General features: G+C 41.9%; 1 protein-coding gene and 1 long non-coding RNA gene across 5 annotated transcripts in view; one reads left to right on the forward strand and one right to left on the reverse strand.

The window, feature by feature from the left end:
- lrba (LPS-responsive vesicle trafficking, beach and anchor containing) overlaps positions 1–13202 on the forward strand; it is a 177328-nt gene that overhangs the window by 141478 nt on the left and 22648 nt on the right. For all 4 annotated transcript variants that reach the window (XM_085458994.1, XM_085458995.1, XM_085458996.1 and 1 more), the window contains 2 exons: positions 68–220; positions 12960–13127. In XM_085458994.1, coding sequence (XP_085315120.1) covers positions 68–220; positions 12960–13127 — 321 coding nt within the window. The remainder of the gene's footprint in view (positions 1–67; positions 221–12959; positions 13128–13202) is intronic.
- LOC146707587 (uncharacterized) overlaps positions 1–13202 on the reverse strand; it is a 45978-nt gene that overhangs the window by 15630 nt on the left and 17146 nt on the right. The window lies entirely within an intron of this gene.

Here is a 13202-nt window from a genome sequence, read left to right on the forward strand (position 1 = left end):
TTTTTTTCCCCTTTTCTCCCGATAACCAGTGTGTGTTCATTTATGTGTCTGTGCTTTACCCTTTCAGGAGCTGATCCCAGAGTTCTACTATCTGCCTGAGATGTTTGTTAACGCCAGCAATTACAGCCTGGGAGTGATGGAGGATGGCACTGTAGTCTCTGATGTTGATCTGCCACCTTGGGCCAAAACCCCAGAAGAGTTTGTGCGCATTAATCGACTGGTAAGAAAAGTACACCTGAATGCTGTGTCCCATGTATGATCCAGGTTAAAGCAAGTGTGCATTAAAAATATACTGAAGCCATCATAGAGTCTAGGCAAGAAAAAAAGTTTTTGTGTCGTCATTCATGTATAGCCTTGTTTTCTTTCTTCCTCATATGGCACATGGCGCAGGCCATCTGAGCCCCAAGCTTAGCTGGAAATGCTAATTTAAAGAGACAGTGTTATTTCCTGACCTTCACACAGTTCTTCCTGTTACCTGAGCCTCCCCTCCTCTCACGTGTCCCAACTTTCAGATTGCTTTGCCGGCAAATTGATCCAGCTCTGCCCCATCTAATATCCCCATGCAGCCTCACGATCCCTCTCTCTGCTCTGTTCATACACATCTGGAACATGCCGGTGTGTGCAACTGCAACTGTGTTTTTGTGCAGAATAATTATGCAGTATCCACTTTCTGATCTCCCTTTCCGGTCCGCCTGGCCAAAGGCAGAAATATTCTGTGTGTATATTCACGTCAGATGTTGTCAGAGTGGCTGCCGTGTTTTCATTATACTCTAGATGTTCTCTTCTGTGCTTTACACAACATGCACACACACTGTTGGGAGACTAAGGTAACACTTTGGATCAGATTTCTCAGCGCTAGAAGATCTAGGAGCCTCAGATGGGGGGTTAACATTTTCTCTTCTGCTTTGCTGAAATTGCTTATCATTTATGCTTTTAGCCCTTTTATCTTTAAAACATTTTAACTTCATACTGACAGTGAAAGGACAGCTGTCCCCTTACAAATAAAGCTTATTCATAATTTTGTCTGTCTGTCTGCATAAACACAATTACAGAAGAAAACTAAACTGTGGGTTATAACGCAATGTAATCTGGAGCCTAGCGCAGGCCACTTTTCGCTCTCAGTTACATATTTGGGGTAAAAGCAGTGGCAGCTCCATGTGTGATGTGTGCCCACAGTAGTAATGGGTGCTGATGATGCTGGGTGTGCTCTGTGACCTGTGCAGTCTTATGGTGGGGGTCTGTTAGCTAGCCTGCTGATATGACCATGCTGCTATCATTAATCACACACTTCCCTCTTTTTGGCTGTCAGCATGCAGCCCGCTGTGGATGTATTAGAGGGACGCTTGTTGTGGCGGCAGCGTTGCAGGCTGTTGTGCAGTGTTTTATACTCACGGGGAGGAAAAGTTGAGTTTTCATTTGTGCTAAATGAGGATTATATTTGACAGATATTTGGGAAGTTGTTATGCATTAAAAAAACAAACAAACAAACAAAAAACAGAACCACTAGTCCAACTGTTTTTTTGTTTTTTTTTAATGGCGTGAAGTTTAAAAAGTTTTGGATTGTTTTTATTTAGTTTCTTAAATTAAAAGGTTCTGTCAGACGTTACTTCCTGTTAAAAGGGAGTTTTTCCTCACCACTGTTGCCTAATGCTTGTTCACAGTGCTGTAGTAGCGCCTTACAAGATACATGCCTTACAACAGCGGTCCCCAACCTTTTTTGCGCCACAGTTGGCAAAGTTTTATGTCCGACAGTATTTTCATGGAGTCGCAGATAAATAAAATAAAGCAAGTACTGGTACGAGGAAAAAAAAAAAAGATTTATTCGTAACACATGGGAAAAGATCTAGGGAAACAGAGATAACGATAAAAATGATAAAAAAAATAATGCTAAAAACCAATGAAAACCCTGAAAATCATGAACTTCACACCCTCTCTCACTCGCACGGCCTGGTACCAAATGACTCATGGACCGGTGCCAGTCTGGTCTCCTCTACTTCATTTTTCCCCCTTGCTTCTGTCCTTTGTGCTCTATTTGGCACTGCAGATGCAATTTGGACTCTATTTTGTCTGCAGCCATACTAGTAATGCTGCTTTCAAACTGGTAAAATTTCGCTCTGCTTTTTCTCTCTCTCCTTCTCCAAACTGAGATATTGATCCAACGTACAACCAGCAGGCAGGTGTAGGTGCACAGAAACATAACAAGCTTAGGAAAATAGGTTTCATCCCAGAGGGACTGTGAATAAAAGCTTTGCTATCAAATGTCAGTTTAAGTATAATTTTCTAATTTATTTGGACTGAATCACTTCCTGGAATCTGTTGGTTTCGCTTAAAATAATAAAAAAAGCTGGGATTGTGAGTGTGGGAGTGCAGTTTGTCTTTGTAGTTTTACCATTTTAAGAGGCCCAGTCGTATGCTACAGATCACATAGAAACCGCACCAAGGTTCAGGGAGGGATGTGTGGGTGGACAGGTCTCTGGTCATGACAGATAGCTGGCATTAGAGGGTGTCAGCTGGCAACTGTGGTACTGTTGGGAAAGAGATGAGCGTGGTAGAGAGGAGAGAGGAAGAGTGAAGGAGTTAATGGGCTGTTTGGCTCTCTTTAGCTTGTCTGCTGCTAATGGCTTTGCAACACAGGGATAGACAGCAGGAGAGAACACGCAAACACACGCAAATGCACACTCGCTTACAAACACACACAGGCCTGCTGTCTCCACTCTGGTTATGAGCCTTAGATGATTAACAGCTAATTAGGGCCCAATCTGGAAAGGCCATTAAAAGCCTCTCACAGTAAAGGATTGTGCTGCTCCGCAAATCGGCAGCTTGTTTTTGTTGTTCAGAGTTTCATGGTTGGTTGGGGGGGTAAAAAAAAAAAAAAGATGATATAAGCCTACCATCAAACTGTAGCCGGGTTCATAATGCTTTCCTTTAGAAGTGTCATAAGTTATCGCTAATGTTTAGCAGGAAGTGTGTTGCATGGCAACAGATTAACTGCAAGTTTATGCCTAGACAGTTTATTGTTCAACAAATGTCTTACACAACACTGAAGGCTCCACTTGAAAACCACAGGTCTGAAGAATAGTTGGATTTTTGGGGGAGGAGGCGGAGCAGCACCTCCGCGGCTTAAGGGAAGTGCCTACACAGTATACTTAAATGCTTTCTTGTAAAGGCACACTCCCTTTTTTGTGGTCCATCACACATCCACACATGCATCCCTGTGGAGACACAGGGGTCTTGAGGCAGCATGCCACGGAGATCAGGGGCTGCTTGTTGTTTTTACCAGGGGGTCGAAGGAGAGGTTAAGAACTTGATCCCTCCTCCACCAGATAACTACATTTCTCTGGGCACTGTCAGCCGCTCTGACATTCCACTATGTACGACCATACCTCGCTTTTCAGGCCTGCTAACCATTAGAGCGATAGCAGGTGATCTTGTGTGCATGCTCGTGTAAATTTGACTGTTATTTGTCTCCATATCAGTGTTTACCTTTGCTGTCATGGCTCCAAGTTTCACTGGAGCTACTGAGATGGGGCGGGCTAAACCACAGTCTGTTAGAGCAGCCATCTGCTGTGGGTATATCGTGATGCTAGACTGAGCTAAACACTGCTGTTTTTTTATTTTATTGTGCATAGATCAATGTTAAACTAATATACGAATGCAGACAGACATTGGTGTTGGATGAAATCTTTATAATCACCAATCAGCTTGTGCCTAAAATGTAATATGGTTACAATCACAATAATAGTTTCATTATTAAAAAAAAGTGAAGCTGTCTAATCAGACATATTTAACTCCATGGTTGCCATTACATGCACTTGCCGAGGCTTCTTGTTACTTTTTTCTCGTGTTGCCATTTAACCAAAATCTCCAGTGCTTATTTGCTGCTCCCTGCTTCAGCTGTTTGGCTTCTTTCACTCATCTGTGCTCTTGCTGCGCTGCTGACAGACCTGCAAACCTCACACATGGGAGAGACGGGCATGCTTTACTTTTGGCCTTTTCCGTCTTATAAAGTGTCAACTCGCTCAAAGGAGTGACAGAGGCATCAGCTATACTGGCCTCACAGAAAGAGGGAGCCTTTCGTCTTTGTGAATGGGAAAAGGCAGCTGAGTGATTGGTCAGAAGCAATGCCACAGAGAATGCTGGCCACAAGAAGACACTGTGGGTGTTGGATGCCAAAGAACCTTGTGTAACTCATCAAAGACGACCATTATGCCTCCCATTGATTTACTTACTCTATGCAGAAACTCTGAAACTGTCATGTTGTTGAATTTCTGTGCACGGTTTATTCCTGTGCTATAATATAAGAAACTACTCGGATTTTCAGTGTGACTGTGATGTCACTACAACGCATTATGTACTATATGCTGCTTTAGATCTCAAGGAACACTTTGCAAGCTTTGCTAAAGAGTAGCTTCTATAGCCACAAGTTGTAATTATATGACCCTAGCACATTAGAGTGCTCAGGGCACTGAAACACATGCTATCAATCATTCATGCAAAACACATAATCATCATTTCAGTGCAAACTTGCTCAACTGAAAACATCTGAAGTCAAGAGGCTTCTCTCTGCATTGCCAGGCAGAATAGTGCATTATTCCTGTAATGTTGGATTATTATGACCTAAGTCATCCTCACATGCCGCACACATTAGTCTGCGGCTGCTAGTATACATCTTAGCTCTCTTGAATTATAAATGTTTGCTGATGTCTGAGAGTAACGTCTGGAGCTTAGCTCTGTTGCTAACCAGTTGCACATATAGTGTGTGTATATGGTCCAGTCAGATTGTGCTAACAAGCTTTGAGTGACTCTGTTATCCATTACTGAAGAGTTTATCAGTGATGTCTTTGCTTTTATTTTAAGACCTTTGTTCCCATGTCAGTGCATTTAAAAGCTCCAGCATTTAGACTCAGGTAGATGAACCTCTACAAGCACTGGATAACTCTAGCTTTGCTTCTGTTGCAGTTAAAATGAAAATATTGATATAATCATAATTATGATGTTTGCAGTGGACAGTGATGTGAGTGTGTTTCATACTTTGTCATTCGGCCATACAGCTGTTATTGTGATGTCATCACAGTAATCCTGCCCGCAGAGGTACATCTACACGGCTGCTAAAAGACAAATGTCATATTTATTTGAGACATATCACCTTTACCCCCCAAGCCTTGCACTCTCAACTTGTTTGAAATCTGAAGTTTGTCAGCTTTATGTGCTGACAGCCATTAACACTTTGCAAAAAACTATGCAATCAAGAAACCCGTTATTCAGCAGGCATGTTATTACATTAAGACATGAAAATCTTATATATAAGATTTTTTTTTTAAGTTGACAACATAGTTTGAAAGACTTGGATAAAGATTTTAGGAAGTTTACTGTAAAGCGTGATTTGTGTAGGAACTATCCGAAATGTAAGCGAGTAGACTCAGAAGACAAAAATGTGTCTTGCATTTTTTCCCACAAGTCACACAGCCAGACATGATCGCTCCCCAGCTCAGACCACCAGCTACACAAAGTCAAAGATCACGACTGTTTACATTCACCTCTCATCCGTACTGCACTCTCTGATCAGACACCCGCTGGGACTCGCATAATGCCGTTCCCACCAGCCTCCACATCTTATTCTCACAGTAACCCCACAGGAACCCATGCATGAGCTGAGGTAAACCACTGCAGCGACCAGCCACTAACCACTAAGAAATACTTGTGCACTTGTGAATGACTGAGTGAGTGAAAACCTTAACGTCGTCTATCCCAGAGTGGCCCCCGGTAATAGAAGACAGTTTGCCATGTTAGCCTAGTGCTAATCTATTCCCCTGGCGTCTCCACTGAAAGCCTTGTTGCTGGATGGGAACTAGCACGTGGGGTAGAGGGAGGTTATCTGGCTAATATCAGGCAGCGCTCACTGAAGGGGTATTGTCATGCATAAGGGCAGACATGTTTACTGTGTGCTCGGTGTTTTACGAGCTGTCCCCCCTTCTTCTTCGCCTCCCTCTCTTGCCTGCTCATCTCCCCCTCCCCTCGTTTATCCTCCCTTTCGATGACGTAATGGCGGACCCGATGAGAGCCTGAGAAATGGGATGATCTACTCCTGCTGACATACTCACTCACTAATGTTGTCTTTCTCCCTTTCCTGCACTCCTCCATGCTTTCATTTTACTTCTGCCAAAGTGTACTGAGGCACTTTTTTTGCAGCATTATTCTGTGCTGCATCTCAGACTCCTGAATATCCGTGTTTGTAATCCTGGCTTTATTTAAAGAAACACTTGTACTTATTCGTTTGAGTTGGGGCAAAGGGTGTGTTTCTTGGAGCATGAACGCAGATAAATTCTTTAAGACGTTTTTGTCATACTTATATTATCCATACGAGAAGGAAATAGCCATACAGCTGTTGTATAGGTTCCCAGGAAATGCCGTGTAAACATTCAAAGACCCCAGAAGATGACTGACATATTCAAAAACAAAGGCTTGCATGAATAAAATTGTGTGATGGAAATTGGATGCAATCTTATTTTAGGGTGTTTTTTTTAGGACACTTTGTTAGAATTTAGCGCAAAGCAGGGATGCTTTGCTGTATACTCTTGTTCTTGTGGTATTTTCTGAGTGTTTATTTAGTTTTGTAACGGTATATTTCTGAAAATGAAGCAAAATGTGTCACATTGAATTCATGCATATTCCTTCTACATTTCATGAGCATAGTCCATGGGTTTCCTTGAGGATGTATTTATGGTTTGGAGCTGCTAGTCACGTACATACGCAGACAGTCTCGCACTAACAAGCTGCAGCTCCACATAACCCCACACCCTAATAACCTCTGCTTGAAGGCTAACTACACTCAAGCTGATCAGTTGAGCCATTCATCCTAATCATCTCCAATCTGTGCTGAGAAGCCTCCACACCTCCACACAGTCCTGCAGCCAACTCTGTAATCATCTGAGACAATAATGCCTCTCTCAACAGCTATCCAAATATTCTTTCATCCAGAAGCAGAAGCCCTCTTCAGCGTTTCTGTGTGTAATCAGCTCTTACTGTTGACTTAGCTTTTGCTCACTTGATCCCATTGCGTTGTGGCACCGGTGAAGTATTTGCTAGCTTGTTAGGCTTTTGGAGTGGAGGTGGACAGATGGTTATGTCCTTCGCAGGTGCTTGTGAACAGTGTTTAAGATTTAGCTTCTCTTGGTTCTTGCCAGTTGTAGTAGTAATAATAATAATAATGATAATAATGTTAGCAGTTGTTTTAATAACAATTGTAATAATAATGTATTTTTTTAAGGCATCATTGTTTAGTTTGCATTTTTACAGTCATGCATGAACTTAAATCTAAATGGATGCAGACACCACAGTTTTATTGTTATCTAACTTGGATTCAGTGCCACCCAATCAGTAGTGTTTACTCCATTGTCTGGGCTGTAAGTTGGATCAAATCCACCATGATGTGTTTGTTTTGTGGCGACTTTCCCAATCACTACTCATTCTGCTTCTTTTCACCCCTTAACATGATATTCTTGCTTTTTAAGTGGTCGGGAGATAATGAGAAGGATGGGAGGAGAGAGCAGCCGAGAATTAGGGTTAGAGTTTCAGGTTCCACTTGCCGACGAGTGCCTCCTCCACTGAACCATATCCAGAACTCTCACAGTTGCGACCTGTCTAATTAGCTGAGCCGGAAAGGAGGTGGGGTTTTGGACTGAAGTAACACACGCGGCCCATCTGGGTTTTTCTTGGTGTGTGTGAATATGAGAATAAAGGAAATGGTTCGTTAGCTGCATGGCTGCTTTAAGGATCTCATTCCTTACGTCATACGCCCCCCTTGCCTTTCTATGTTGGGGGCCCCCTCTCTTCTAGCTGTTTACAGGCTTCCTCTGCGTGCTTCACAATGACAATTAGCTTCTCATTTTCTGCAAGCTAATAAGCCCTTTAATCAGAGTGCTTGTCAACCTCAGGGCAAGGAAACTCCAGAGGAGTTGATCCTTAGGATCAAATGACTGGTAGAGGAAAAGAAAGGGGTAAGTGGGAGAACAAATAGAAGGGAGGGAGAAGGAAATCAGGCTGCTGAACTTGGAGAAGGAAAAGAGAATCAAAAAGTGAGATAATAAAGCTGTACTAAGGTAAAACTACTAGGCCAGTTTCCATTAGAGATGTCGTCTAAAATATAAATTTGATGGGCGGATTTATGATTTGATTTAATAAAATGCCCAAAAAGAATATGACTAAACAAAACTTGGTCCCGACTACCGATTCAGTGTCCTTGGATCATCATTTTTAAACGTGAAAACACGATGTTTGACTGTCAAGCGTACTGAATGTGGTTTTCAGGATGTTTTTAATCAGCTTGTTCTGAAACAGTCATTTTAATGTATCCAAATCTGACAAGTGTTTGTTTTATACATCCGTAATCAATACGAACGAAAACAGTCTGCCGCTGACAACGGCTCTGCACACAACATGTGCCTTTAATTACACACCCACACCATCGGCGACACACGCACGTGCAACATACACTTGCATCACCGTTGGCATGCAAATGAGCGCATTGATTTGTTAAGTGATGTTTTAACATCCTTACGGACAGCTCTCCATAAGTCCTTAAAAGGGTTTTTAAGGACCAGTGAGGCAAGGAGGAAAGCGTTCACTGTCACCTCGTTAAGACTGAAGTGAAATCCAGCTCAATCCAGACCATAAAGCTAACCGCAAACCACTGCGAGGCACAGAACCTTCACAGATAGGCCCAGCGTAAACCTGTAGTATGGACACGCAGTTTTCCTTTTAAGCAGAGCAAAGATAATCACTACAAGAGGTCCCACATGAGGTTAAAATAAAGATAATAAATTTCCCACCTGCGAGCAGAAAAAGCTTTTCAAGATGAGGCTGTGGGCCGGTTACTGACTGGAGATCAGACGCTCTCAGTTTTGCTTCTCAGGACTCAAAGCAACCCCAGTTTAATGTCCACCAGCTGGTTAATTGCAATCACTTGGTGTTTCTTGTCTGATGTCTTAAATTAGGATTGTATGTCTTTAAATCCTCAGTCTAGAGTACAGGTCCCTCTAAAGAGTAACATATTGACAGACATGTAGTCAAACTGTCATTCTTTTTGAGCGTTTTGGGTTTTCTTTCTAAACTTAAAGTCTACACTCCAGCTACAGATGTTTCACAAAGGAAGGGATTAAAGTAACCCGAGCCTTGCACGCAGACGAGACTTGTTCATTATGATACATTTTCATTGGAATCCACATCACAGCGCGGCATGCTGGAACACAAGCAAAATAAGCATGCAGTTCACAAAGACTATATAATTATATGCATTTGAATACATGGCGGCTTTGATGGGGAAAAATGATTTGGGTAAATGTATCATTCTTCTCCTTAGGAGAATATTCCAAATTATTGTTGCTGTTGGAAACAAATCAGAGCACACAACAAAAGGGACCCCCTTACCCCCACCCCACCCTCCCCTGTGCTTCGAAGGTGTACTTTGTCAAATCTGTAACAATAGGAATGTGGGATTCCAGTTACTTCTACCCCCTTCTAGCATTTACATAAAGGCATGCTAAATTATTCATTAATTATCAGAGAGTCCCTTGTGGATGGGGATGACACACACACTGGCTGCTAATTGGCCCATCAATAATCCTGCCTGGTTCTCCTAAAGTGGCACCAGATCCCACCTCAGGAATCTACTATCTGCCTCAACCTTCTGCTCAACTGTTTCCACAGTGTGGCACCACATGTGGAAACGTCTCCACAGCTGCTCACATGACACATTGTTAATGAGTTATCAGAACATGCCTAATTTCTGTACTTCACTTAGGTTTCTTTGATGGATTATAAATATGTTCCTTAGGTGTAATCTTCTTGTTATAAATCGAAATTAGGTTTATTGAGTACCTGCATAGTATTGTGTGGTATTTTCTGAGTATATAATTTTATTATTGTGAAAAGGCAAATGGGAAAAAATTGTATTTACTCTGTTGCTTCCCCTCCTCCCATCCGAAAATGTGAATAAATGAGTCACCAATATGACATTTTGAAAAAGGTTAACTGAAGTAGCTGGCAGTAGTTGTCATTGTTAAATGTGACACAGTTAAGCAATGTCAGTGATGGGGACTTCTCGATCTCAGAGTGTAAGTTTTTATAGGAAGAGCAAGAAAACCAAAACAAAATAAAGCACTGGGCTCATGTCAATCATAGTGTCGCCTAATGCAGTGGTGTGCCTCGCAGATTGAATGTTAAGGATGATGTCACTGACTGGTTTCTAGAGTTTAAAGGTTTAGCATTTGTGTTTTTGGCAGATGTGAATCTGATCTGGATTTGTGAATTTGATTTGTTGCAACTGAATTCAATATGACTCAATATTTTAGGCTTTATTGGTGCTGAGGTTTAGAAATTTTGATTGCTTTTGTATTTAGATCTTTGTGTAATTATCATGTGTTTTTCGTGTGTGTGTGTGTGTGTGTGTGTGTGTGTGTGTGTGTGTGTGTGTGTGTGTGTGTGTGTGTGTGTGTGTGTGTGTGGCTCCCTGTACTATAGCTGTACTATTAAGTGTTGGATGAGTTTGTTGTTGGTTTCATTCTGTTCAGTGGAGTCTGATCAATGGCACCTTTCCCTAAGCTTCTTCTATTAAGATGTTTTCTCTGACGTCGGCTCATGATGTAAAATCCCGAGTTTAGATAAAGGGGCAGATTAAAGTAGTTGAATCCTAATCTGCCTGATACCACTGCTATTGCGTACAATTTACACACCCGACACCTTTGACGTGATACGATCGTGGCTTTTCTACTGCAGGCAGATACTCTTTGAATCTCTAAGCTTGATCTGCTGAGGTTAAGTTCCTACATCCAGACTTGAGTCAGGGAGACATTGACAAACCAAACAAATACAAAAACAGATACACACTTCCAATTCCAGCAGAGCGCACACAAATTCTCACTTACTCTGTTTCACCGTCTCCAAATGGATCATGCAAATGATTTCCATAAAGGTGGGCCTCAGGAGAGGGAGCTGCAATAACACGGCTGCTCTTTGTTTCCCTTTGCTGAATGACAGTTGATTGCGGTGCACATTAAATGCCCATCAGCCCCAGCTTTAGTTTTAGAAACAGGGGAGCAGGGCCTGTCAAAGGTCAATCCTAGTGCATAATGAACTGATCTCTCCCTCACACACACAAACACACACACGATACACGCACGACTCAACCTCTGCTATTAAAGGGAGTTTGAATAAAGAGGATTTTTCTGGCTTATCATGTAACATTAATAAAAAGGGCTGCCCTATGACATAATGTGACTATGGCGATGCCAGAGAGGCAGACAGACATGGAGTCTAGACCAGGGGTGTTCTGTTTTATCTTAAGACTAACGGTTAGATTTGTTTTTTGAGTGTGATCATAGACAGTAGGGAATACACAGATCCCTCTGCCTGCTAGTTCTGTTGAATCTGCAGCTTTCAGAACAGTTCTCACATGTGAAAATAATAAATAAATAATAAAAAAATACATAATGCTACAGAACATGCTGCTTAATGCTACATCAGTGACAAGCTGTGCACGAGACGGCACTTTTTAAAGTAGGGTCGGGTATTGTTTGAAACATTTTGAGCCTCAAAGACCAACTTAGCAGGAATTTGAATTTCATCAGATATCCTGTGCCAGATCAGCTTTTTCTAACTTTTGCTCTCATTGCTGTAGCTGGATACACCTTAGCTATAAACCAGAGATTTATTTATAAGGACAAAATCAGTCAAACTCCCATTAAGCTCTTTGTTGCATCGAAGGATTCGTACAAATTTATTGTATTTGAGTTGTGATTGATTGCCTCCGTGGTTATCCATCTTACTCACAGGGTAATAAACATTTTAAAACTGTTATGTGTTCATAAGTTACTGTATATACAGGGACATTTTAAATAAAACATACATAATGCATCTGGGGAATACAGGGGCAGTAATGTGTCGCTTACAAATGTATACAGTCACACAATCTGTGCGCAATGCTAAATCAGATGAAAACACACGATGATCAGACTTTGCTTACGTTTGATTATTGCAGCATTAAGCCATAAAAACATTTTATATCTTTGTTTATTGATCTTTTTTTTTTTTTCATCTCCGGGAACCGAAATGCAGTTTCACTGTTAAGGTTCTCATCAGCTGGGATGATGAGATTCGTGACAGCATCACAAATTTAGTCAGTCAAGCTGCAGCGTTAAAAACCAGCATCACACCTAAAGCGCACACTCTCCTCTTCAGACGTGTGCTCGGCTCCCTGATTGAAAGTCGTAATTAACAGAGTGGGGAGGAATTAGATGCAGAATGAGCTGTCAGAAAGTCACATTTAAGTGAGGGATGCACTGGTCTCCGCAGTAAAAATTTAAATGATATAAATTGCCATTTAAGTGTAGCGCAGGCTAATGTTTTGTCACAAATTAATGTGACACAAGGCAGCAATGACAATCAAGGGCTGCCTCATTCTAATTTGGTTGTGTTTAGAGGGCTTTTGTGAGCCAGCAGCTTTACACAAATTAACACAATTGTCGGTTTTTATGAGGAAACCATAAATGCTTTTTCCCTCCTTTGCCCGCTAATGAGGAGAGAAAACGGCTTGTATGTGTGGCGTTATGACGACGTCTGCAGGAGAGCAACATGGTGCTCTTATCCGCTCACGACCAGCAGAGAAAAGAACAAAGACAGAAGCTGAAATGGCTCCCTAATGAACTACAAGAGTCCTCTAATGTCTTGATGCTCTCTTATGATCAGATATGGATTTACTGTGCTTTTTGCTCGTTATAGAAATCATTGGCAGATTCCGTCAGAGGAACAATTAGAAGAATATTCCGCTTTCTCTGAGAAATTCACCTTTGAGGGGTATTAGTAATAACTGCTGTTCAGTAATGGGATGTTAGGGGAGTTGCCTTTTGTTGCATCTGTTGACATCCTAGATAAACCTAACTCTCCGGCTTCACCTCTTTTTAAAGGCACTGGAGAGCGAGTTTGTGTCCTGCCAGCTTCACCAGTGGATCGATTTGATCTTCGGCTACAAGCAGCAGGGACCCGAAGCCGCCAGAGCCCTCAATGTTTTCTATTATCTGACCTATGAAGGCGCAGTCAACCTCAGCTCGATCAACGACCCCATGCTCAGAGAGGTGATACAGTGCGTGCATCAACACACACACATTTTAATACACGTAGCTGATTTAACTGCCTTCGCAGACCATGCT

This window comes from Copadichromis virginalis, linkage group LG6 (genome assembly GCF_057382275.1).
Source record: "Copadichromis virginalis isolate Kocher_CV1m ecotype Utaka linkage group LG6, C_Virginalis_male_GT1.1, whole genome shotgun sequence".
In the NCBI taxonomy this organism is placed as follows: Eukaryota; Metazoa; Chordata; class Actinopteri; order Cichliformes; family Cichlidae; genus Copadichromis; species Copadichromis virginalis.